General features: G+C 34.4%; 1 protein-coding gene across 3 annotated transcripts in view; it reads left to right on the top strand.

Moving 5' to 3' along the window:
* LOC133184389 (WD repeat and FYVE domain-containing protein 3-like) overlaps positions 1–23,499 on the top strand; it is a 47,024-nt gene that overhangs the window by 4,677 nt on the left and 18,848 nt on the right. For all 3 annotated transcript variants that reach the window (XM_061319444.1, XM_061319446.1, XM_061319443.1), the window contains exons 7-49: positions 727–913; positions 1,207–1,373; positions 2,408–2,463; positions 2,729–2,875; positions 3,112–3,209; positions 3,436–3,587; positions 3,712–3,810; positions 5,073–5,266; positions 5,659–5,797; positions 5,936–6,036; positions 6,182–6,372; positions 7,540–7,626; positions 7,831–8,053; positions 8,301–8,515; positions 8,771–9,171; positions 9,421–9,639; positions 9,813–9,994; positions 10,618–10,846; positions 11,126–11,265; positions 11,495–11,606; positions 14,142–14,332; positions 14,510–14,662; positions 14,767–14,840; positions 15,132–15,293; positions 15,465–15,556; positions 16,106–16,205; positions 16,567–16,784; positions 16,875–17,059; positions 17,271–17,414; positions 17,595–17,792; positions 18,381–18,438; positions 18,563–18,684; positions 18,937–19,138; positions 19,254–19,325; positions 19,745–19,973; positions 20,472–20,664; positions 21,036–21,124; positions 21,237–21,342; positions 22,031–22,132; positions 22,328–22,405; positions 22,727–22,859; positions 22,974–23,056; positions 23,208–23,361. In XM_061319444.1, coding sequence (XP_061175428.1) covers positions 727–913; positions 1,207–1,373; positions 2,408–2,463; positions 2,729–2,875; positions 3,112–3,209; positions 3,436–3,587; positions 3,712–3,810; positions 5,073–5,266; positions 5,659–5,797; positions 5,936–6,036; positions 6,182–6,372; positions 7,540–7,626; positions 7,831–8,053; positions 8,301–8,515; positions 8,771–9,171; positions 9,421–9,639; positions 9,813–9,994; positions 10,618–10,846; positions 11,126–11,265; positions 11,495–11,606; positions 14,142–14,332; positions 14,510–14,662; positions 14,767–14,840; positions 15,132–15,293; positions 15,465–15,556; positions 16,106–16,205; positions 16,567–16,784; positions 16,875–17,059; positions 17,271–17,414; positions 17,595–17,792; positions 18,381–18,438; positions 18,563–18,684; positions 18,937–19,138; positions 19,254–19,325; positions 19,745–19,973; positions 20,472–20,664; positions 21,036–21,124; positions 21,237–21,342; positions 22,031–22,132; positions 22,328–22,405; positions 22,727–22,859; positions 22,974–23,056; positions 23,208–23,361 — 6,477 coding nt within the window. The remainder of the gene's footprint in view (positions 1–726; positions 914–1,206; positions 1,374–2,407; positions 2,464–2,728; positions 2,876–3,111; positions 3,210–3,435; positions 3,588–3,711; positions 3,811–5,072; positions 5,267–5,658; positions 5,798–5,935; positions 6,037–6,181; positions 6,373–7,539; positions 7,627–7,830; positions 8,054–8,300; positions 8,516–8,770; positions 9,172–9,420; positions 9,640–9,812; positions 9,995–10,617; positions 10,847–11,125; positions 11,266–11,494; positions 11,607–14,141; positions 14,333–14,509; positions 14,663–14,766; positions 14,841–15,131; positions 15,294–15,464; positions 15,557–16,105; positions 16,206–16,566; positions 16,785–16,874; positions 17,060–17,270; positions 17,415–17,594; positions 17,793–18,380; positions 18,439–18,562; positions 18,685–18,936; positions 19,139–19,253; positions 19,326–19,744; positions 19,974–20,471; positions 20,665–21,035; positions 21,125–21,236; positions 21,343–22,030; positions 22,133–22,327; positions 22,406–22,726; positions 22,860–22,973; positions 23,057–23,207; positions 23,362–23,499) is intronic.

The following is a 23,499-nucleotide window of genomic DNA, read 5'->3' as shown; positions in this document are numbered from 1 at the left end:
TTTTCAAATCCTGTCCATGAATATGCCTATCACACTGCCCACTTTCATCAGTTGTTCACTGCAGCTCTAAGCTCATTGAACACCCAAAACTGCCCAGTGATGTATTGTTGTTTATGTAGTAACGATACGAAGACATTGAAAATTTTACGAACGCATTATCTAGACAGAAACGAAAGTAAAAGTAAACGGAAATGGCGGCAGATAAATGAAGATTGCCGAAATTTTTATAAAAAATATCCACATTTCTTTTAAAATGAAGGAAATAGAAGAAATAGCATCATGAAGATATCTATTCAAGATAAGTTATTAATAAATTATATGTATATAGCATTTTTATGAAGAATTTGAACAGAAGAAGGAAACAAAAGGAGAAAAATACATCTCCTAATACAACAACAAGCTTTCAAAACGATGTTTTACTGGATTTTATTGGGAACTTTTATTACGTTGCCCTCGGTATTACGATATTTTACCGTGACAAAATGAACATCGTAATAACGAGTCCGCACTGTATATTGTCTCAGTGCGGGGGATTTTTCTTGCCTTGTACGCCCTTATTCTTTATTTGACTTCCTGGGTGAATGTTTTAAAAACAAGTCATTAAGTTCAAAACATTTTCAGATGAAAAGTGAAAAAAAAAAAGAATTTGAATGAATACAACAGAGAATAGACAAAAATCACATTCATGTTTCTGCAGTGTTGATCACCATTGTTTATCTTCTGTAGACAAGGGATGCCTGAGACACTGTATAGAGAACATGCAGAGAATACAGGAGTTATCCCCCTTGGAACTGGTGGACATGTTTGTGACTGTATTTTGTTTCCTGAAGGACTCTAGTGAAGTCTCTCATGTTCTACTGGATGACTTCAGATCGTGTCAAGGTTATGTGTTCCTATCAGAGTTTTTACTGAGGTGAGGTCAAATAATGAGTACCCTTTAAATCTGCTTCATATTCTGATAATGCACAATAGCTTTGTTTAATACTAACATTGAGAATCTTATTTTGTCAATTAAGATAAAGTTCATGTACTGTATTTAAAAATTCAGACAATTGGTCTCAATGAAAAGTGTCTGATATACAATATGTAAATAAGTTAGTGACAGTAGAACTTTTCAACATATTTTTTGTTGTTATCTTGAGAACAATTAATTTTCTTTCCTTGGAATTTGGCCTCTTCTATTATTATATTTGTCATGGTGTTTAGGTTAGAGAAGGATGATGGGGAGGAATCACAGCAGGCCCTGAGGAACCTCGTCCTGTTAATGGGAACCCTGACCACCTCAGGCCACTCAGAAATCAAACCAAGTCAGGCCTGCTCAGGGTCACTCTTCAAAATGCCAGGTTTCTCTGTCCCACAACCAGTGGGCAAAGGTACATTGTAAATAGAATTACACTAAACATACAAATATAAACAAAAATTCTTTTTCTTCCTTTCCATGCTCTGTTGGTTATCCAGGGTGTATGATTATTTATTCCTGTATACTAGAGATTACATTCAAACCTCAAAATATTTTTTAATTGAGATATAACATTTACAACACCTTGAATACAACATATAAGACTTTGAATTGGTATTATATTCAGGTTTGTAAATGATTGATATTTTCTCCCATTACAGTGATAGCTTGAATATGCATACAATAAATCTGAGCTTGAATATGCAAACAATAAATCTGTGTTTATATTTTCTTCAGAAATTCAAGTAAATGCAAGCCCTAGTTCCAGTTGAGTTTACGTTTTTTAAGTATTTTGGTGCCAGGGTTGCCAGTAAATATAGATACATGTAACTGCATGATGTACCGGTACATTGTAAGCGTTAGCAGCAGTCCTTGCTTTTACATATTGTAACCAGAGATTAGAAAATTACCATGTTTATATAGTATGCCTTGTTTTGCCAGTCTTCTGAGAAAAATATGTAAATTCCCATTATCCAATATGCAGAACTTTCAGTTCCATGCTTAAACTTCCAATGGAATATGTTTACAGCAAAGTTTAGGTATATGTACTTCAGGATCTGGTTGGGGGAAAGAAATCTGTTCTGTAAATTTACATTTCAAACTTGAATTATGTGGTACATGGTATTTAAAACTCAAAATCATTTTACATGTATGTTTCAAAGAATTGCAGTTATTTAAAACATGAAGAAGGGTAGTAGGAGAAGGTCAAAGGTCATATGTGAAGTAATTGTTATACATGTAACATGATAACTTGTACCTGTGTTAGCATTAAACTGTAAAGTTTGGTAATAGTGGTACAAATACGCTTAAAATGATATATGGAGGAGTCGGATAAAAATGTACATGTATGCATGGCTTATATGTTTGCATCCGAGTGTTTATGAGTTCTAAATTTAGTAAAATTATCATTGTCTATTACATGTAATAGAGTGATCAATTTGTTTTCAGGTGTGAGTGTCCGGAACATCCAGGCATTTCAAGTATTACAGTCGGTCTTTCTTAAGGTATTGTTATATCCCTATGTAGTTGTATAAATTGACTTACTTAAAGTACATGTATATAGCTACATTTATCTTGTGAGCTTACCCTTTACAGTCATCTGTTTCTACTATCAATCATCAGAGAGTGATATAGAGGACAAGTAAACATCTATTGATTGTTTACCTTTATTCTTATGTTTAACAGCTGTCAGCTAGCACAATTTATATTGAATATTCCTTAAAAACACTGATAATTGTCAAAATATTTTGATGTTTTTTGTTCATTTAGGCCAATAGCAGTGTACTGTGCACTGTTATACTGGACGTGATCAATAGTATCTACCACCAAGACAACGCAAACTACTTTATTCTGGAACCTCAGCACACTTTGTCACAATTCTCTGAAAAAATCTACACAAAACCAAAAGATGTACAGGTAACTAAGGCAAAGGGTATAGGGAATATAAGCTACACAATAATCTGAAAGCCCCTATGGATTGAAATTTATGAATATAATTATAAGCCTGATGACTTAGAAAGAAGTACATGCAGTTGAATTCTCTCTGTAAAATTTCTAGGTCTTACACAAATTTTCACTTGAATAGTACATTTAATTTAATGGTGGTTCTTGCAGGATATGCTTATATTTTATTTGTATGGTTATATTTTCAGGAAAAGTTTTTTGAACTGTTGGAGTTTATCATATTTGATCTGAATTTTGTTCCATGCAAAGAGTTGATAAGCATAAGCATTCTCATTAAATCTAACCAGTAAGTTTATAATTAAAAATATGTTACTAGATTACACAAATTTCTGTCTTATGATAAAATAAACTTTTTATACATCTTGAACATAAGACTTTTTTTAAAGGGTACCTTAATTTATTGTGATATACATGTAAAGTCAAGATCCTTACATCCACATGTTATCCACCAATTGAGTTAAAAGTAACACAGTACATGACGAAATAAGTTTGACATTGTCAACTGTTTTTAGATCAGGTTCCTGTACTGATCTGTGTTTTAAGACCCTCCAGCGAATTCTTCAGTTTCATGCATTGTTCAAAGATGTATTCCGGGAAGTTGGAATGCTAGAGGTCATGGTAACTTGTCTTCGTAGATATGCAGCTCTGTTTGAAGCAGGAGAAGGTAAAAAAAACCAAAATCAATCCACACTAAGAAGAGAAGTTGGATATTTTTTGTTTTCAGATTTAAAAAAGATCTACATATAAAAGTAATTCTTCATATGAAATTATGCATGTGCATATTTCAGGACAAAATCGGGAGCCCATTTCAAAAGAACAAAAGGAAGTTGGCTGTTTAGTGATGGATTGTCTAACCTTACTTCTCTCATCCAACCAAAGCAATGCCAGTAAGAATATTTCTACCTTCTACAACGAAACCTTTTAAAGTAATGTTTACAATGAAATATTATTAAATCAATGTGGTATATTCAGGACTATTTTTAGCTACTCCGAGACATAGGTTTAGTTGGATTTTCTTAGCAAAGTTTGTCTTACATATGGATGGCTGTCTGTATGTGTGGGGTAACTTTTCATATTTTTTATTCCAAGATCCACTAGACCATTATAATTTGTCAAAATACATGAAATAAAATAATAAAAAGAAAGAAAATAACTTGAAAAGGTAGAAGTACAATTTTATGACAGCAAAACCAGGTCTTTTAGATACATGTAGGTGTAACATGCAATCATCTTTGTAGTAAAAGATTTCATATTGTTCAAATCTTGTATCCTGTAGTAAGAAGGAGGTAAGATAGGGGTCAAAGTTTTACTTAAGATTTGTATACAAAAAAGTCTTTAAAAATAATTTTCTTTAAAACTTTTTGTAACTGTTCAATTGATATTCAAGCATTTCCAGGTAGTGTAGTCTTTAATTTGGTTAGGTTTTGGTCATATTGGTCATGCATGTACCAAACAGAGGTTTTAATTTTTACATGAAGGATACATGTACGTGTATATGAGAACTATATGTATTACTGGTATTTCAAAATCTTTTTCTAAGAACCAACCAAGATCTAGTCTGTCATGTTAATTTACAAGCATCCTAAGGTCTAGAAGAAAAATGTTTCTACTTTCCCTACCACCCTTTTTTTAAATGTTTTTTTTTCCTAGTGAATATCTGGATTTTCAGTTTTTCCTTTGTATAAAAATTTCTACAATAAATTTAAGTCACAGAAATGCTTTAAAAGCACTATTTCTTTTGTCATCAGTGTGATTAAGATGTTTTTGAAAGACATCCTGGGAAAAAAGTTGCCTATCTTCACTATTTTTTCAGTCTGAAAGCAGAATGAAATTTTTTTTTTCTAGGCCTAATATAGTGAATATATGTAAAAAAAAAAAAAAAGAGAAGTTTTTGTCTGTCTTATTGAGTCATGATAGAGCAAAGCAGCATAACAATGTTTTACAAAGGAATATATAGCCTTTTTTTGAGAATAGTAATGCTATAATTTAAAATATGATACTTAATATCAATATGGTGTAGAGTAAAATAATTGAATTAGAGGTTTTGTTTATGTATTAACTCAGTTAAGCTCTTTGGTCTGTGGACCTTTAGTCAATCTTTTTATCATACTAATTAAGCTATATATCTACGGTAATCTCTTAACCTTAGATGTGTTCCGTGAGTGTGGAGGGGCACGCTGTGTCCATGGAATGGTACAGTATGAGGAATGTCGACAGCAGGCCCTTAACATTATACAACAGCTGATCCTGTCCCCTCAAGGGGACGATGACATGGCCACACTGCTTGGACTCATGCACACCTCCCCTGTACTCTCACTACAACTCAAAACTCATATACTCAAGGTAAATCTTAAGCTTTTATACTCAAGATAAGGCTCATAACACACAAGGTAATGTTCATGACTACACAGGGTAAAGGTAAAAACATCTTAGTAGACACATTATACATGTATCAAGGTACACTGAAGGTCCATATGCTGATGGTAGAAATTCCAACCAATGTTCAACATCCTTATCTTAAAGACTTGCATATACATATACCTGTATACATATATTCAAGTGAATTCCTTTGATTTACATTCACACAGTAAGGGGGGAACTCTGATAAGGAACTTGAAAGCAAGAAAAAGTACCCCCCAAAAAATGAACTCAAATGAGAAATGATAAATTGAAAAATGTGCCATAATCAGTAGTCTTTAATTAATTTTTTAGATAACATTTCAATTATCTTGTAGGCCCTGCTGACTGTACTAAGAGAGAGCCACCGATCAAGAACTGTGTTCAGAAAAGTGAATGGATTTGTGTATGTTATGTCTCTCCTGCTGTCCATGGAGGGCTGCCTACTGGACCCTCCCAAAGCACCATGGGATTCAGGTAATTGTAGAAGAGTAAAGGTTCTGCTAATAGTTGAAAATAGCCAGTTAATTAAATGTGCACCTGTAGAATACAGAAACTAGATCATTTGTTTCTCTTTGGCCAGTGCTTGACTAACTGTCTGGTTATTCTTTTCAGTGGAGAGAACAAGTGTTCTAAGTATACTCAAAACCGTGTTCAGCACTCTTACAGTGGCCATGAGATATGAACCAGCAAATGCCAAATTCTTTGAGACACAGGTAAGTTACAATGTATAAAGATACTAATATTCAAATGTATCCATATACAAGTTAAAAATATAAGTAAGAAAAATACCTGGGGTATTTCAGGATTGTTGTTTGCATTAAAAAGAAATCAGATTATGCCTTAATTTCTTTTCATTAGGTGCAATATGACAGTCTAACTGAAGCTGTGCGACTGCTTGGATGTTTTTCTGAGGCTGTAGATGTACAACCTCTCTTTGATACCAACACCCAGGACGATGAGGTCAAAGGCAAAGAAGAATCATTAGATGCAGAGGTGGATCAAAGCAGAGCTGTGTGGGAGGATTTCTTCTGGAAAAGTCATGATAATCAGTAAGCAGTCCAACAACATACATTTATTTTCAAAGAGTAGGAGCAGTTATATTCAATGCACCAATAAAGAGCAACTGCATGGACTAGATATAAACAATTTTACAAGAATTGTTTTTAAAGAGATGATTTCTTTTACAAAATAAGGAGATAATTCTTACTCAGAAATTACAGACCCATTTCTATTTTACCAAACTTTCTTAACTCAGTGAAAAGCATGCTGCACGTTAAATCAATAGGTTTATGACTACATGTGATTTTACTGATTAATCTCAATCAGGTTTTAGACAGTTTTTTTTTTCATATCAAATACCATTTAATAAATTGACAGGTAACTGGCTAAGGGTTATGGATCTAACAGCCTGGGTATAACATTTTTGGACTTAAATTTTTCACTGAGATAGTTTTGAAATTCTTCTTTCTAAACTCAAATTGTGTAATTTTGATATAAAAGCAATAAAATGGTTTAGCTTTTACTTGAATGAAAATGTTCATAATGTTCAAATTGGCTCATACACTTCAGCTGCTTTAGCTGGACTGCCACAAGGGTCTATCCTGAGACCACCTCTGTTTTATTTTTTATCAATGTTCTCCCACTGTGGGTAGAAAATTCAATCGTTGATCTTTATGCTTGTGATTCTGCCTTACATTATCGTTATAACAATGTTTAATTCATTGATCAATCTTTAATTTCTGATATTAGAAACATTAAACATTGGTCTCTTAGTAATCAAATGGTTTTAAATTCTTGTGAAACTGATTGCATGCTAATGGGAAAATCATCAGCAAAAAATCTGAAATAAGTAATAATCTTAATTTGCATGTTTCTGGTCAGCAAATTCAATGTGTTGAACTTCTTGGTATGCATATTGATTCCTCACCTCAGAAGTTCAGTTCAACACCAATGTACAAATGTACATGTAGCTTTTGTTTGTAAATCACTGCCTAGTGAACTATTTCTTGATCACAAGAAAGCTTTTTATACTTTACATATGTTGCTTTGTACCAGCTATTGTATTTCAATCTTGGGAAATACTCCAAAGTCTTGCATGTTCATGAACCAGTTTACAGGTCCCAAAAGTGATGCTATTATTACTCAACACATATTTTTCTACATTTTTTTTCCCAATAAGAGTTTAAACTGTCTAACTGTTTGAATTTTCTCTGTAGGATTGATGATAAAACCCCAGTCCTATTACAATCTGCTGCTATTATGATCAAGTTCTTGTACAACATGGTACTGGATACATTTGACAGGTTAGAACAGTCTTGTTTGTATTACTGTTACCTCTGCCAAGGAAATGTATAAGTGTACTCAAAACAACTTCACCAACACAATTATTTCTTAAATCTACAGTGTTTGGTTTTCTCTGTAGATTTTATTTTCTGGACAACTTTTAACATTTCTACATAAATTTTTGTTGAAACTTTATTTTCCTTTTCTTTTTTTTTTTTACTCAGACCCTCAGCTTGTCTTCAAGTGCAAACAGACTCACCTGCCTTAAAGAGACTCACTATGGTACAGGAGGAGGAAAAATCTCACACAGCTTCCCCCAAACGAGCAAGCACTGGGAGCATCACTTTCTCTGTAAACATCCAGTGTGACCTTATTATTGTACACCCTGGGGCTGTGATTTCTATTCTTCATTTGTTGCCATCTGTGGAGTTTGAAGGACAATTAACAGTGAGCTATACATGTATATGATAGATACTCACAAAGCAATGTTACTTGCAATGCTACATGCATCCATTTTAAGAGGTGGTTTTAGTATCAATAAAAATACATGAAATATGAAAAGCTAATACAGTTGCTAAGTGTATAGGAAGTTGGTTTCTTTAATATTTGGATACATTCAGTCTTGATCATTGACCATGCTGTACCTTAGGTTTATGCATGAACGGATTTATATTATGGATTTTTTTTTTTGCAGACATCATTAGGCCTACAGAGCTATATAGCTGAGTTGCTGAAGGGAGTCCTGTATACAGAGAGGAACCAGCAAATCATGTGTGATGCGGGGATGCCTCACCAGCTCCTGACCCTGGGATATGTGGCTCTAGCAGATGACTCTCACCCTCTACACCCTCCATTTCGAGCCATGTTTGAAAGGCTGGCAGCTCAGGCATTGACACCTAGAGATCTTAGGTTACTGATCAGTTACTGATTACTAATTCTATTTTCTTTTGTTTTAGTTATTTTTTACCTAGAGACTTATGAAAAAATGCTTGGGGTACTTGAAATTAATTTTCCACTATTGACAAAAGTAATTACATGTACTACCATTTAGTGAAAACTCTTTATCTTACAGTTTTTCTCCCATGGAATTCACAGTAATTTTGCAGTGTATAAATATTTATACTCAGTCTGACAGTTATTAAACATTTGATTTTGTTATTATAGAGATTTTTTGAGACTTGGATCACCATTGAATTGTCGATCTGTGGATGAAATGTTTGATAGTCCCAAGATGATGGAAAACTCCTGGAGTCAAAACTGGCCAGTCAGTCGAGCATCAAGTATTGATGAAAGAAGGACACCAATTCAGGTGGAAAACAAACTGAAAACAGCTGGTGAAGCTGTTCCACTGACTCGAGTAAAATGTTTAGTTTCCATGACAACACCAAAGGATGCCAGGATCAATGGTTCTGCTGTGACTCCAGCTTTTGTGGAGTTTGATATGACAACAGAGGGCTTTGGCTGTTTGTACCTCCCAAGTATTGCCCCTCAAGGTCCACCCACCCCCTCTGTTGTTAGTGGTGTTGTTGGGGTGGATTCCACAGTCATCGGAGGGATAGGAACAGGTAATATAAACCTGAATCAAACTTAGATAAATCTGAATTTGTTTTTATTTTGTTGTGGAATTTTATATCCTTGACTGCTAAATCAGTCAAATGAACAGGTACATGTACATGTATATGAAATTTAGATAACAGTTTTATTTTCCCATTGATCTGAAAAGAAGCTTATAAATGAAAAGGTTTTTATAAAATTGTGAACAGTTGATTACATGTTCATGCATTTCATGAGATGAGGTTGCCATCGTTTTGCAGGAGAGCGGATATTTCCACCTCAGGCTGGTATGACATTTTCCTCATGGTTTTGTGTGGATAAATTCAGTGTGATTGCTGATGCTCATCCAGTGCGCCTGCTGACCATTGTCCGAAATCTGCAAGGAAGAGATGAAAACCTAGTCTGTTTGTCTGTCACCCTGTCCTCTAGAGAAAGATCTCTTATTGTCTCAACTCAAGAAACTCATCTACCAAGCTCAGGTAATAATGTACTTCTACAAATTATACCCTTAATTAGTGTTCATATGCTAATTTTACATGTACATACAGCCTTCAGAGATGAAAGATCTAGCTGATTACATTAGTATTCAAAGCCAGTGTCAATTTTTAGTTTACAGTATTAACTCAAACTGTCTTCTTTTTGATACACATAGTGACTGGTCTTGAACAAGAACCTGAACCTGTGTTGAATGACAATTGTGTTCGATTCTGGTGCCCTGAGTTGACACAGGAAGGACAGTGGCACCACCTAGTGTTAATTTTCCACAGGGCAGGAATAATGAAAAACAGCAGTGTTAGTCTGTATGTGGATTCTGAGTTAGTTAGTACTCAAAAGGTAAATTACTTTTTAATGTTTTGAACTTTTTCCATTTAAAAAAAAAAATCATTTTTTCTTACTGTTTACACATACAATGTAAATGTTATGGAGTTGAGAATTGTTCACTAGTAAATGGAATCATGATTATTAGTGCTCTTGGATGTGCAGGTGGTGATATATTTGTTGTATTGTCATTGTACATGTACGTCAGTTCTATTTTTCTGAGTTTTCTGTATTGGAATCTAAGGAGTTTCATACTTAAACATCAGTGTCATATCAGTGACTCAGTTAATTCTAGCTGGCTCTGATAAACCAGGGTAGAAAACTACATTAAAATCAGAGGGGTTACCTGGACCTGTATGGGGAGCAAAACATTTGGGATAACATTGCCATAGAACCAGGTGGTCATGGTATAATGACCTGGTTGTTTGATGCACTGGTTATTATATCACATGATGGGTGTTTCAACTTTAGTTTATTTATTTATTTATTTTTTTTGAAGAAAGGTACATGTAGATAACGTCGTAGAAATATGATTATCAATTATTTTTATTTTACATTTGAACAGAATTTATTTAGTACATGTAGTTCAGGTTTTGGTATTTTGTCACTGTAGTGAGTAGTGTACTTGTTTTTCCTAGCTGCATTACATTTCTCCCAACCTTGGTGGAGGGGGCACAGCCAGTCCTACAGCTTTTACATCGGTGTATGCCTATATTGGCAGCCCTCCACAGCTACGAAGAAATTCTCGCCTTACATGGAGACAGGGACCCTGCCATCTAATGGAAGACATTATATCTAGTTCTGTGATTAGCTGCATATACAAACTAGGACCAACTTATGTTGGAAGTTTTCAGTCCACATGCATAGGTGAGATTGTGTTTTGAAAATAAAATATTTACCAACTACTAGTATTATTTGCTTCAGCTTTTCTTTGCTATTCTTAAGTGTGAAATCTGTCCATGATTATTAATTGGAATATTCTACATAAATACACAATTAAATGAATGGTTGTGGCATAAATGTGAGTTAAAGGAGGTCGTGAAACTCACTTATGTTTCTTGCATGCCAATAAAAATTGGTTTACAGTAGTTTTTAACCAGTCAGTATATTCTTGAATGAAGTCATTGTCACTTTAATCTGTTGCAGATGATATAGAGATGTCAGGTGCTCTAGTGTCTGAGGAGAAGCTAGTATTTGGTGTTCATGCACATGCTGTCTCCCAAATGACTATTCTGCTTATCAGGAAAAACTACAGCAAAGTGGATAGCAAGTCCATAGCAAGACAGGTCAGTGTGCTTTTGTTAGGTTTGAATTGATTAATATCAAACTCAGGGTCTTGTATTGTTAAAATAGGGTAGGGGGTTTGTTTTGATGATCTATGGTATTTTCAGATAGTTACATGTAAATGTAATTACTAGTACATGTATATGTATAGTTGTTCAATCTTATTTTTGAAATTACATCTTCTTACTTTGTAACAAGGTATAATGTACTGTATGTTCATTACTTTAACAGTTGGCTATGTCTGCTCATGACAATGCTACACCAATTCGGATCATCCACAACTCTGCAGGTCATCTGAATGGACCAGCCAGGAGTCTTGGTGCAATACTCATAGGATACCTTGGTAGACACTCACAAAATACTCATAATTCCTTCAGTTTACAGATTATGCTGTATATTTACAGTCCTTGAAACGTTCTACTTTCCCACTTGAACGGTGAGCGAACGCTGAACGAACGGTGAACGAACGCTGAACGAACGCAGAGCGAACGGTGAGTGAACGATGTGTGAACGCTGAACGCAACTTGGTGAACGATGTGTGAACGGTGAACGGTGAGTGAACGCTGAACGCGAACGGAGCGCAAACGCGAACGCAAAGTGAACGGTGAACGAACGGTGAACGCAAGATGAACGATATATTCGGAATGCCTCTGATCTTTTCCTTGCATTGAAACTATTTTATTGTATTATATTTTCAGGTGCCAGATAAATAAATAAATAAATAATAGATAAGTAAACCAATAAATGAATGAATATTTAAGTCAATAAAATAAATTCTCCAAAATTGTCCTAAGAAAGACGATGCATGCACATAAAGTTTTTAATCACACGATTTTTATCGCATTAAAACATTGCAATTGTTATCGAACGCTGAAGTATAAAAGATATTTTTTTAGTCGGAAAATAAAAATGTTTATTCTTATTTGATAACAAATCAGAGAAAACTTCTGACTTATAGAATGAATTAAAGCGGTTGTTACATCCATTCATATATCTCCGTGTCAAGGCGATTTCGTTTAATTAATGAAAAAAAAATTATTAGAAAGGTCAGTGGACGTTTTGCATTTATACGCTCGTATTTTAAATTTTTAATATAATAATATATTATGTGTCATTTCTATTTTTCATGATGATTTATTGAGCAGACTTCTACATGTATATGTAGATGGCCGTGGTTATATTCGGACAAGATAATACAAAGATACATATTCATATTATTTGTTATAAATTCAATTTTCAGAACTTGATGTTTAAGTAATATTCTGTTATAGTTTTTATTAAACAGACAAATGAGAGAGAGAGAGAGAGAGAGATATTCCGTTTTAGCCCCCCCTCCTTTCAGGCTTCACTAAATGTTTGTACCTATATCAAACAAAAACTCTGATTTTTTTCCTAAATATATCAGACAGTGAAAGTAACTTTTTTTAATCAACAAATCATATCCATTTGTTTGACAGTCATACTCGTTTTTATGTTCCTGCTTCGATTTCACACGAAGTCCACGTGCTTGTCCTATCAATCAAAATCATTCGACACTGTGCATGTGTGAAAGTTTCGTCACATCGAAGACGGAGTGCGAGTATTTCCAACAAGTTATAACATTTATTTTTATCATTTCTAGATTTGATTCCAACATTTGAATAATAAATGAATAAAATACATTGGGCATTAACACTTGAATTTGATACATACTCTCTGCCAATTTCAAATACCACCGCCGACACGTGTACATTTTGAACTACACTAACTATTGTTTTGTGACTTTTTTAGATGCATGTTTGTTTTGAGACTGAAATTTTTGTTCTAAAAAAGACCTTAACTTTCTTTAAAAAATGTTAATTAAAATATTCTGGAAATGCAGTACTGACTAAGTAACCGATTTAGGGGGAAAGGTGGGGGGGGGGGGGGGGTATTAATCATATCGAATGGCAAACATATAAAGTTACGGTGAAGAGAGAATTTTTTTCTCTATAACTATAGACTTTACATATTATAGTTGAGAAAATTCTGTAGTGCAGTACATTTTAAATAAATATTTCCTTTAACCACACTATCAATTTAATTCGCTCCAAAGATAATAAACTGGACATCTGCAGTACTATGTATAACTCTCAGAACTAGTTCTATCATATTTTCTGTAGCAATTAAAAAAACGTGTTAGAAATAAATATTTTCGTAATTTTGCTGCGAAATCATTTGACTTGGATAATTATATCACCATTAACGATTTGTCGTCTTTAACAAAACAACGAAATGTTGCAGTGTTTGAAGTATTTGCACATTGCCCTTAGTTAAATTTAATATTTCAGCATCGTTCTACATAGGTACAGAATGTGCTTATAACAACATTTATTTTCCAGTAATTTAATAAAAAACCTAACAGCTAAGTTAGAATAATAAAAATATATATCGTAGATATTTTCCCCATGAAATAATGATTCTTCAAACACGATATGTTAGTTATTAAATTAAAAAACCTGTAACTCCTTCCCTACAAAAAGATAAGTCTTTTCACTTCGGAGTTCCGAATGACAATGAAAACTGAACGATAGATGAACGCTGAACGCAAGGTGAACGCAAAGTGAACGGAACGAAGAGCGAACGCTGAACGCTTTGTGAACGGTGAACGCGAGCGCACGGTGAACGGTGAACGCAAAACTGTGAACGGAGAGCGAACGGTGAACGCACGGTGAACGAACGGTGAACGCACGCTGAACGAACGTTGAACGAACAGTGAGCGAACGGAAAAATGGGAAAGTAGAACGTTTCAGGGACTGTAGTACCACACAAAATTTCTTTCTTAGCATATATGCAGTCCTCTTGAAACATTATTTGCAGTATGCACAGCATTATGTTTGATGTTTTCCTGTTTCCACAGGTGTTCGAACTTTCTGTCCACGACCCGTTGCCAAAATGCTAGAAAACATTGGAGGTGCTTCAGCTTTGTTAGGGTTGGTTGCCATGGCGTCTGATGTGGAGGAGTTGTATGCTGCTGTTAAGGCTTTAGTTTGTGTTGTCAAGAGTAACAAATCCACCTTGAAGGACATGGAAAGGATAAGTGGTTATCAGGTACAAAGAATGGACACTGTTAGGTTTGGATAATTAAATATAAAGTTTCTGAATGAGTAAACATGTAACTTTAAAATTCCTGAAATGGGGATAAAAATTGTGTTAATTAGTTAGTACTGGCTTATTCTTGTCATAGGGTCAATTTTATGTGTACACAATCTTTAACTAATATTTTAGCTGTTATCCATGCTGTACAAGAAGAAACAGAATCTCTTAAACAGCCACATTTTACACCTGACATTTTCACTGATTGGGACTGTAGACAGTGGTCGTGAAAGCTCTGTCATCCCAAACAAGAAGGCTTTCCAGGACCTACTGTGTGAACTCGAGGTAATATTTAAAAAGCATACTATCTTAAATCCTTTTCCTACCCAGGGAAACGTGTTATGATGAACAAGATACCTTATATTTTATATTTCCAATGTGTATTACAGGTCTGGCATCATGCTCCCTTTGATCTTCAGAGATCATTATATGAACACTTCTTTGAACTTCTCACAGACTCCAGGTAACTTTAAATGAAAATTCAGTTGTATGGAATTATTTTAAAAGTCGTAGGAGCATTTATTCCTGTAAATTTTGTAGATACACATATATGTATATATGATGAAGTAAAATATAGTCCCACATGATATTACAAATGAACATGTATATTTCTACATCTTGTGATGAATTCTGGTTTGATCCTAGCTATCATGCTTTGTAGATTATCACAGTATCCACTGAATATTCTGTAGTCAAGGCAACTGAAAAATCCTTTCTATATTCCTGTCTACTTAATGATGTTCTTTTTTCATAGTGAACAGAGCAGCAATTTCCAGTTGATGCGTGACCTTGGAATGGTGGGCCGTTTACTTCACATTTTAAAGGACAATCAGTTGACCCCCGCCACAATCAAAGCTATCTCTAGTGATATTACTGTTCTCCTGCAGGGAGCCCCTGATTATGCCGCACTTCTAAAGTAAGTCTACCGTATTTGACAAGGGAGGTACAATATAGTTGACATTGTTTAAAAATTTCATATTGACTGCAATATTGCAATATAGTGTATTTGATTTTTTTTTTATTGTCCTCAATTCAAATTTGCTTATTTTATTTGTGAATGAGTTGAATTTATTGACATTGTTTACAGACTGGGACAATTTACTGTGTCAACTCTTCCCTCCATGTCAGCCTCTGAGAAGCAGATAGTGATTAATGGGATCAGCCCTACAGATGATACTGGTAATGTCCCTTTTCTATCCCCACAAATTTGAATGTTAAAAGGATTTGCATATTTCTTATTTGCCCAGACTTTTTAATTTATGTCCATAACCTTTAAACTATACAAGAAAGTGTATGCAGTACAAGTACAGCATGCATGTACAGTACAAGTAACATTGCTGTACAGATCTTGATTATATATTTGTGCATGTATACATTGTAGGGCAATGCTTCATAATGCTGTACATTTTTTCACCTTCGTTTAGTTTATGAAATTAATTGATGTTTAAATGTTTGACAGCACAGATATGTATAACTCTTATTTTATATTTAACAAATGATTAAATAGTTTATGACAAATTTTGGCTACTGACGCTGAAGGTAAACTGAAAGCGAGGCTGTCTGAAAATAACAGAATACAAAGAGAGGTACCAAAGGGGAAATTACAAAAAGCCTAACCTATATGTAGTAATACAATTTATATACATGTATATAAACAATGATTATTAACATAATCAACAATTTTATGAAAAAGTTGTCAACTAAGGACTTGCAATGATTATGTTTCAGATGGTGATGTTGGTACATCTATGTACAAAATCAAGATGAGAAACAATTGTTTGGAAATTATACTGGAGTTATTGCAGGATCCATCTTCTGGAAATAATGTGTAGGTACATTTGTTGTGCAGATCTGCTGTGTATAGACATGTAAAAGCCCCCCCCCCCCAAAATAATGAAATCTCAAATACAGTAAACATGCTTTTTCCCACAGGGTCATAATTCTGCAGAATCTTAATTCTTGGTCTATTCACAGACAGAAAATTATGTGGATTGCCATTGTTTGTCTTAAATTCAATTTAAGTATGCATTGACAAATTTCTGCATCAAATCTTTGATTTTCAAAATTAAAAAAAATGAAACGACACAATAATTATAAAATTTACAAAATTTCCTGTTAGTTCTCTAAATTTGTGTAGTCAAAGTTTCGTTCCTTGTATTTTACCTGAGAATTTTTTTTTCCTTTTTCAGTGTACCAGAAGAAATTCAGAAGGTTCTTGGATTTGATTGGTTGCTTCTCTTTGTCCAGCCACATGTCCATCATAGCACAGTCATCACTGCTCTTAGGGTGCTTCTAACGATTTTACAGAATCCAGCTTCATTGTTGAAATTCCGAGAGGGGACACCAGGTGGAGGCTGGCTTAGTAATACAGAACCAGTTCTGAAGCAGCATGTAGGAGTCATGTTAGGTAAGCCTCTTTAGATGTGAAAATACTCTATCCATAAACTTTGAAAAGAAACATCTAGGAAGAGATTAGATGAAATGTTCATGATTTCAGGTCTGAATATAAGCACCAAGAACACAGGGCAAAAACGTGAACTAAACCAGGAGGTCTGTAAGGTCCCTGGGTTCACAGCATTACAATGGCTACTCCCCAAGCACAGTAACATACCAGAAGTATACTTCCTAATGATGGCACTGTTACTAGGACAACATGTAAACAAATTACCAACTGATGTAGAGGTACTTATGTCTTCATATACATATACATGTACATTTATTAAACTTAGAAAAGATAATGTCTAAATCATGTTATTTGGAAAAAAGAAAAAATCAACCTAAAAAAGATTTCCCAGAGTTGTTTTTGTTTGAAAGATTGAAGGTGATATATGTATAAGAAACATATACAGTATATGTTTATAGTATATTTCAATAAGTACTTTGTTTTTATCAGCTGAATATAGACAAAGTATGGACTGTGATATTTGGGGTACCAGCCAGTAAACCAGTCTCCATAGCTGCCAAGGAGAAGCATGCTGACCTATGTCCAGAGGCAGCCTTTGTCATTCTGAGCATGATCAGGAGCATGCTCAATCAGGTCAGTAGGTTACACACAGGTAGATCAGATCAGTGGGTCACATACATTTAGATATAAAAAAGGTATCTACATGTATATGTCAGCTGGCTCTTGAAAATGCACAAAGATTTCATTTGCATTGCTGTTTGTTTAAGTCACAGAATTAAAAAGTTTCATAGTTTTTTTTTTTTTAAATTTTAGGACCAGGAGGAATTAAGTGGGGCATGGATACAGGAATACCCTGTTACACTGATGCAGTTCTTTTTGTTTCTGTACCACAACCAGTCAGACTTCATCCACCTAGCATCCAGCCCTGAGTTCATCAGCAACCTTGCTGCCACTTTATTCCCTTACAACATCGTGGACCATGATGTTACTACACCAACAGAAGAATTTAAAGTGAGTGCATGTAATTACATGATCTAGCCCTTTTGTCTTGTTATTTGGCCTCTTTTTTAAAAAAAATAATTGAATTAAATTAGGTTGATTTTTCTTCTTATATAAATGCAGCATAATTTGTAAATGTACATGTGTATATACATGTACATGTATCCATCCATTTGACTAAAATTCAGCTTTTATCAGAACATTAAAAAAAATATATAGAAAAAGATGCTAAAGTTTAATACAGTCAAACCTTGTTATCTTGAACTCAACAGGACCAAGATTAAACCAAGATATTTGAGGATTCAAGATAACTTTAAAAAAAGTGATTGGGACTGCCAGATCACTTTGACATATCCCTGTCTAGGGATATCGGTTTTCGTGATAAAGTTCAACTGTACTTCCTTAGTACACTACCATTACTCTCTGACTTCAATGCTGATGTATTGTATATGTATTAGGCCACTGCAAATATCACTTCTGCTTTGTAATGAATATTTTTGTGCTTAATTTATATTAAAAAATTCAGCTACATACTAACAGCATGCATGGTTTTTAATGAATTAATATCTGTATGTATAACCATGCTTTATTCTAATTCAGCCATTCCCAGACACAGAGAGCTTTGTTAGAGTCCGCACCCCAGAAAAAGACATGCCAAGTGAGTTAATACATGTACATTGTATTGCTTTGAAAATACAAACTAATATTGCTTTACAATAGTAAAAATTCTGAGAAGTTAAAGGTAGTAAGTAGATGTTATAAAGATGCACTCTTGATGATAGGTCTTTTAACAAGTCACCCTGCTCGTAAGTTTGTGGTGGACTTCCTGAGGACCATTGTGGTGGACAGCTTCTCTCAGCAAGTCTCCTCCAAATCGGGCATCATCCTGGACATTGTCTTAGATGTGAGTCACAGGAAATTGTATTTAATATAATTCAGTAAACACTGTAAATTATAGGGTTAGAAGTTCAATTTATAGGTCAGTAATCAACAATGTCATTCAAAGAAGAACTAAAAAATTGTCTCTTGATTTCAAAAAAGTACAATGTACCATAACACATTCATAATCTCTGAATTTCTAAACTCCTGGGACTGCCACAAAAACAGATATAATATTAACAATAATGTGTATTTAAATATTCCTACCTGTATGTAGGCATCTCCTGAGACTGCCACCAGGTCCCAGAGACGTGAGTACCAGACAGAGATCCTTACTGTCATCATGGAGCACCTGCTGGCTGCTGATGTGTTGCTCGGAGATCAGGCTGCTCTCCCACTCTCATCAGGAGGAAGTTACTCCAACATGACTAACAATGTCTTCTACTTTGCTAGTCGCCTTGTGGACAAAGTTTGGCAAGGTATAAATCTTTATTTATTAAAATTTTCTGATGCACTGTTACAGATATTCTAAATTTTAAAAAGAAGGGCACAATACTACATGTAATTTAAAATTTGGTTATCTGATGATTGTAGGTGTTTTTACAAGAGAAACAAAGGAGGTTTTTGAATTCATCAGTAAACTTATTGCACAAGCCAAAAGAAAATGTGAGTATGCATACATTGTACATACATTGAAACCAAATTGGGGTTCTGTATGATGTATAAAAGTTTGTTTTGGAACTATATGCAAAGTGAAAAATGAATAATCCTGCATCAAAAAAAAAATTCATGTAGTTTATCACACTGTGATCATAAACTTTTAGATACATCAAAGCAGGTAATAATCATGAAGTTTTTTCCTTGTGAAATAGTGACTTTTGTAAATGTATTGACAGGAATATTATCATACAATACTTGTTCATAGTGGAATATATAGCAAGTTTTAATGACATGAAAAGTTCAAAAAAGTAATAGCAGTAATTGGGATGAATACAGTATTAATTACTAAGTATAGCTTATCACACTTGAGACTTTATGTATACAAGGCTTTCTGTTTTAAAACTGTTTTGCTTCATGATTTGCAGCTTCGGGTGTGTCCATGGATTTGATCTACAAGTCACTCAACAGGACAATTCTGTATCAGCTGTCTCGGCCCATTAATATAGTCTCTTCACAAACAACAGTATTAGAGTCTCTACACAAGCTAACCTCAAACAGGACACTTATATTTGGCCCTAAGAACTATGATACGGAGTTTTTAGTTTGTCTGTGTTACTGCTTACTCCAGTTGACTGATGATGATCCAGAAAAAGGGTAGGATATTGAGAATTTCAAGTACATACAGTGTACGTGTACCTGAATTCCTCGTGCAGGCTCTCCAACCACCTTTTCGTTAAAGGGGTTTGGACTGTTAACATTTGGAAAAATGGCAATGCTGTCAAGAAAATTAAGAAAATCATCGTATATAAAAGCAAATAACATTTTGGCTTTCTGGTGTTTTGTTTTTCAACTTTATCATGCTAGTGACAAGTGGGAAAACAGCACTATTTATTCAGTTGGGGAAAAAAGGTACCTATTTGGAATTTGGAAAAGGGTCATTCAGCAGCCCTATTTATACACAGTTGAGGGCCATGTCTTGATGTAGCACTTATAGCTAGTATTATGAATCAATTCATTTAAAGGTTTTGGGTGAATTATAAAAACAGATTTTTTTTTAATGCAGTATTGTTGAATTTTTTAAAATGACACTTTAAGAATGGATAACTTGATTTAATTGAAATAAATGAAAAATATTTTTCTTGTGCTATTCAGCATGGAAAATTTGCATGGAGGAAAGGCCTTAAGGACTACCTGGCATCTTAACATGGATAAAGATGAAGCAAATGGAGATCTGGAGGCTAATTTCAGCCATTTTCTGAAGGGGTCAGGGGTCATGGAAGGTCATCATAATTTGGTAAAAGCTGCCAAGCGAGTATGGGAGGAGCTATATGCCTGTAAAAAACCAGTAAGCATACATGTATATCAGCATTATGTAATAGACTCATGTAAAGTCATGATTTAAAATGCAGGATTTCATGTGAAATACAGTTTGTATACTGCACAATTTGGCCTTTATATAGCAAAACTTGTATTTTAGTGCTCTGTGTCACTACAGTGTATCTGTGTGGCACTACATGTATTTCATAATCATGGCCAAAATGTGAATGCACTTTATATACCATATTCAAATAGTAAACAATGATAGCATTAATTTATTTATCATTGTGCTACCCAGTCCAAGACCCACACATGCACCAAGTTTTAAATACATAGAAGGAAGTATACAGCCTTACAGTTAGTTTATATATACATACACATGTATATATTTGTTTTCAGGCTTTGGAAGAGATCTTTAAAACACAGCTGAATAACATTGATGTGACCCATTCTACCTCTGTATCCTCTCCAGACATAAATAGTGTCAGGTAGGGTTTATAAAGTATCCCATACCTTGTATTGTGGTCTTAAATATTTCGAACAATTAGTCAATTAACAGTTATTCTGTGTCAGTACAGTGCTTGTCTTTTCCTTTTCCAGAGGTTTGATACAAGAGTATGCCTCTAAGGTGTGGGTAACGTATGCAGAGAGTGAAAGAAAATGTCATGCATCATATGCAGAGAGGCTTCCTACTCAGATACAATCAGTGAGTAGTGTATCTTAGATTGCTGATCTATCTGTCTGTCTGTATATATACTGACTTCATCCATATAATAATACAATTCTGTGGAATCATCAATGTTCATGGAGGACCAGTGTTAGTAGATTTCATGAGTCACCATTAGCCAGAATTTACATCCACAATAACAATTATTTTAAGAACATATAGGTCCGTTGAATTATGTGCTTATTCGAGTTACACCCAATATTATGTCCACCCCCCAACCCCCTTTTCCAATCCTGAATCAGTGAAATCTAGTGTCAGGGGCTGACAAATAGATTTTTTAAGTACTTGCCTATGGGCGAGTACATGGTCAAAATTCACTTGCCCTACCTGAATTTTTACTTGCCCCACCATAAACTATGAAAATAGGAAGACAAAAAATGATTATTACAAGTGCTCATTTCCACTTAAAACTAAAACTTGTTATTTTTTTTCATGAAAAAGTCACTTGCCCTCGGGCAAGTGGTTAATAAAAATTCACTTGCCCATCCCTAAAATTCACTAGTCCCGGGCGTCGGGCAATGGAATTTGTCTGCCCCTGAGTGTGTCCACAAACATCGAACCCCACAAATTAAAATGATTCCACAGTATTATCTGACATGATGATTTTAATTGATATTTGGTAAAAAAATTTTAACTAAAAAATTTACTATCTTCTAACTATTTTCAGACTCTCCAGAAAGTGGGCAGTGGTGTCCTGAGATTGGCCACAAGAAAAGGAAAGAAGGAAATGCCTTTGAAAGTGTCCCCATGTTCTAATGTCCACATGACAGTAAGTGTGCTCATTTAATAACAACACAATCAACTTTTTAACTCATGTATTATAGAGTGAAAATGTGATAGAAAAAGAAAATGATCTGCCTTTAATTTTTTATGTCTAATTGTAAAAAAAAATATTTAAAAAATCCATGATACATGTATAAGTTAATATATATTACATTTATAATGTATATTTTTTAATCAATAGGATTTCATATCTTGGACTTTGTCCCACATTTCTATTGTGAAGGATCTTGTTGAGTTACAGTATCAGCAATATCTCAAGGTAACTATTTTGATTCTTTAGATTAAGTAACACAGGATAACTTCTAGTTCTTTTAATGCCATTGCTGGTGTGTCACTTCTCAGTAAAAATAGGTTTAGCTGAATATCTGCAGCTGACTGGTTTAATTTCTAAAATGATCATTGTGTGGGGTACATGTCATTTGAGGGGCTGGTGTAAATGAGGATTGGCTTTGGAAACATGGTTTGTTGAAAGGATGCATTGGCCTACTTAGCTCTCAAGTTTAGGGAATATACATTGTATTACCTCTTAATTGAATGTTGTATCAGTGAATGAGGCACTCATAATGTGACTGTGTTTTAGGCCCAGGAGCATATGGAGCGCTACCTTCTGGAGGAGTGGACACAGAGAGAGGTGGATCTACTGAGGGAGAGGGGCCTCTGGGGCCCAACAGTGGGGTCAAGGCTCAGGAAGTGGATGCTTGACATGACAGAGGGTATAAATTTCAGAAGAACAGTAAAAAAAACCCCAAAATTCTATATAGAACATGATTTATTCAAATCATTACTCAGCATTTGTCTCTTTTACAGAAATGAAAAATATTTTTCAGGTCCTAGTCGCATGTTGAAAAAGATGATTCCAAATGATTGGTTTTATGCCCACTACCCATACAGGCCAGATATGGAAAATAGTGTAAGTACAACTACTGTAGATATGTGTGGTATATTTACATATGTACCTGAATTGTACACTTACATGTACATCTACATTATATAGTGTAATAATAGCACAATTTGGGATGTATATGGATTGTCGTTGAATATCTTACTGTTTCATCACACAGCCGCTGAAGTACAAAATTGCAATGAGCTATGACAGTAAGGAGTACTTTGAGAGATTCCGGTCCCAAACCCTTGTAGAACCTGATGTCCTCCCCATTATGAGAGGAGTAGAGGACACCAGTGAAACGGAGAGTGTGGATGAGAAGATACCAGATGGTAACTATAGTTTCTGAAAAAAGTACTTCAACATTTGATCAATTAGTAGATTTTGATGAGAAATTTATTTACCATAAATTCATAATGAAGGCACCCTTTTCACTGTACAGATGTACAGTTTACTTGTAAATTACACAA

The sequence above is a fragment of the Saccostrea echinata genome, unplaced genomic scaffold (assembly GCF_033153115.1).
Source record: "Saccostrea echinata isolate AGI-Se365-2 ecotype Australia unplaced genomic scaffold, CSIRO_AGI_Sech_v1 ptg000010l, whole genome shotgun sequence".
Classification (NCBI taxonomy): Eukaryota; Metazoa; Mollusca; class Bivalvia; order Ostreida; family Ostreidae; genus Saccostrea; species Saccostrea echinata.
This window is presented reverse-complemented; position numbering and strand designations above follow the sequence as displayed.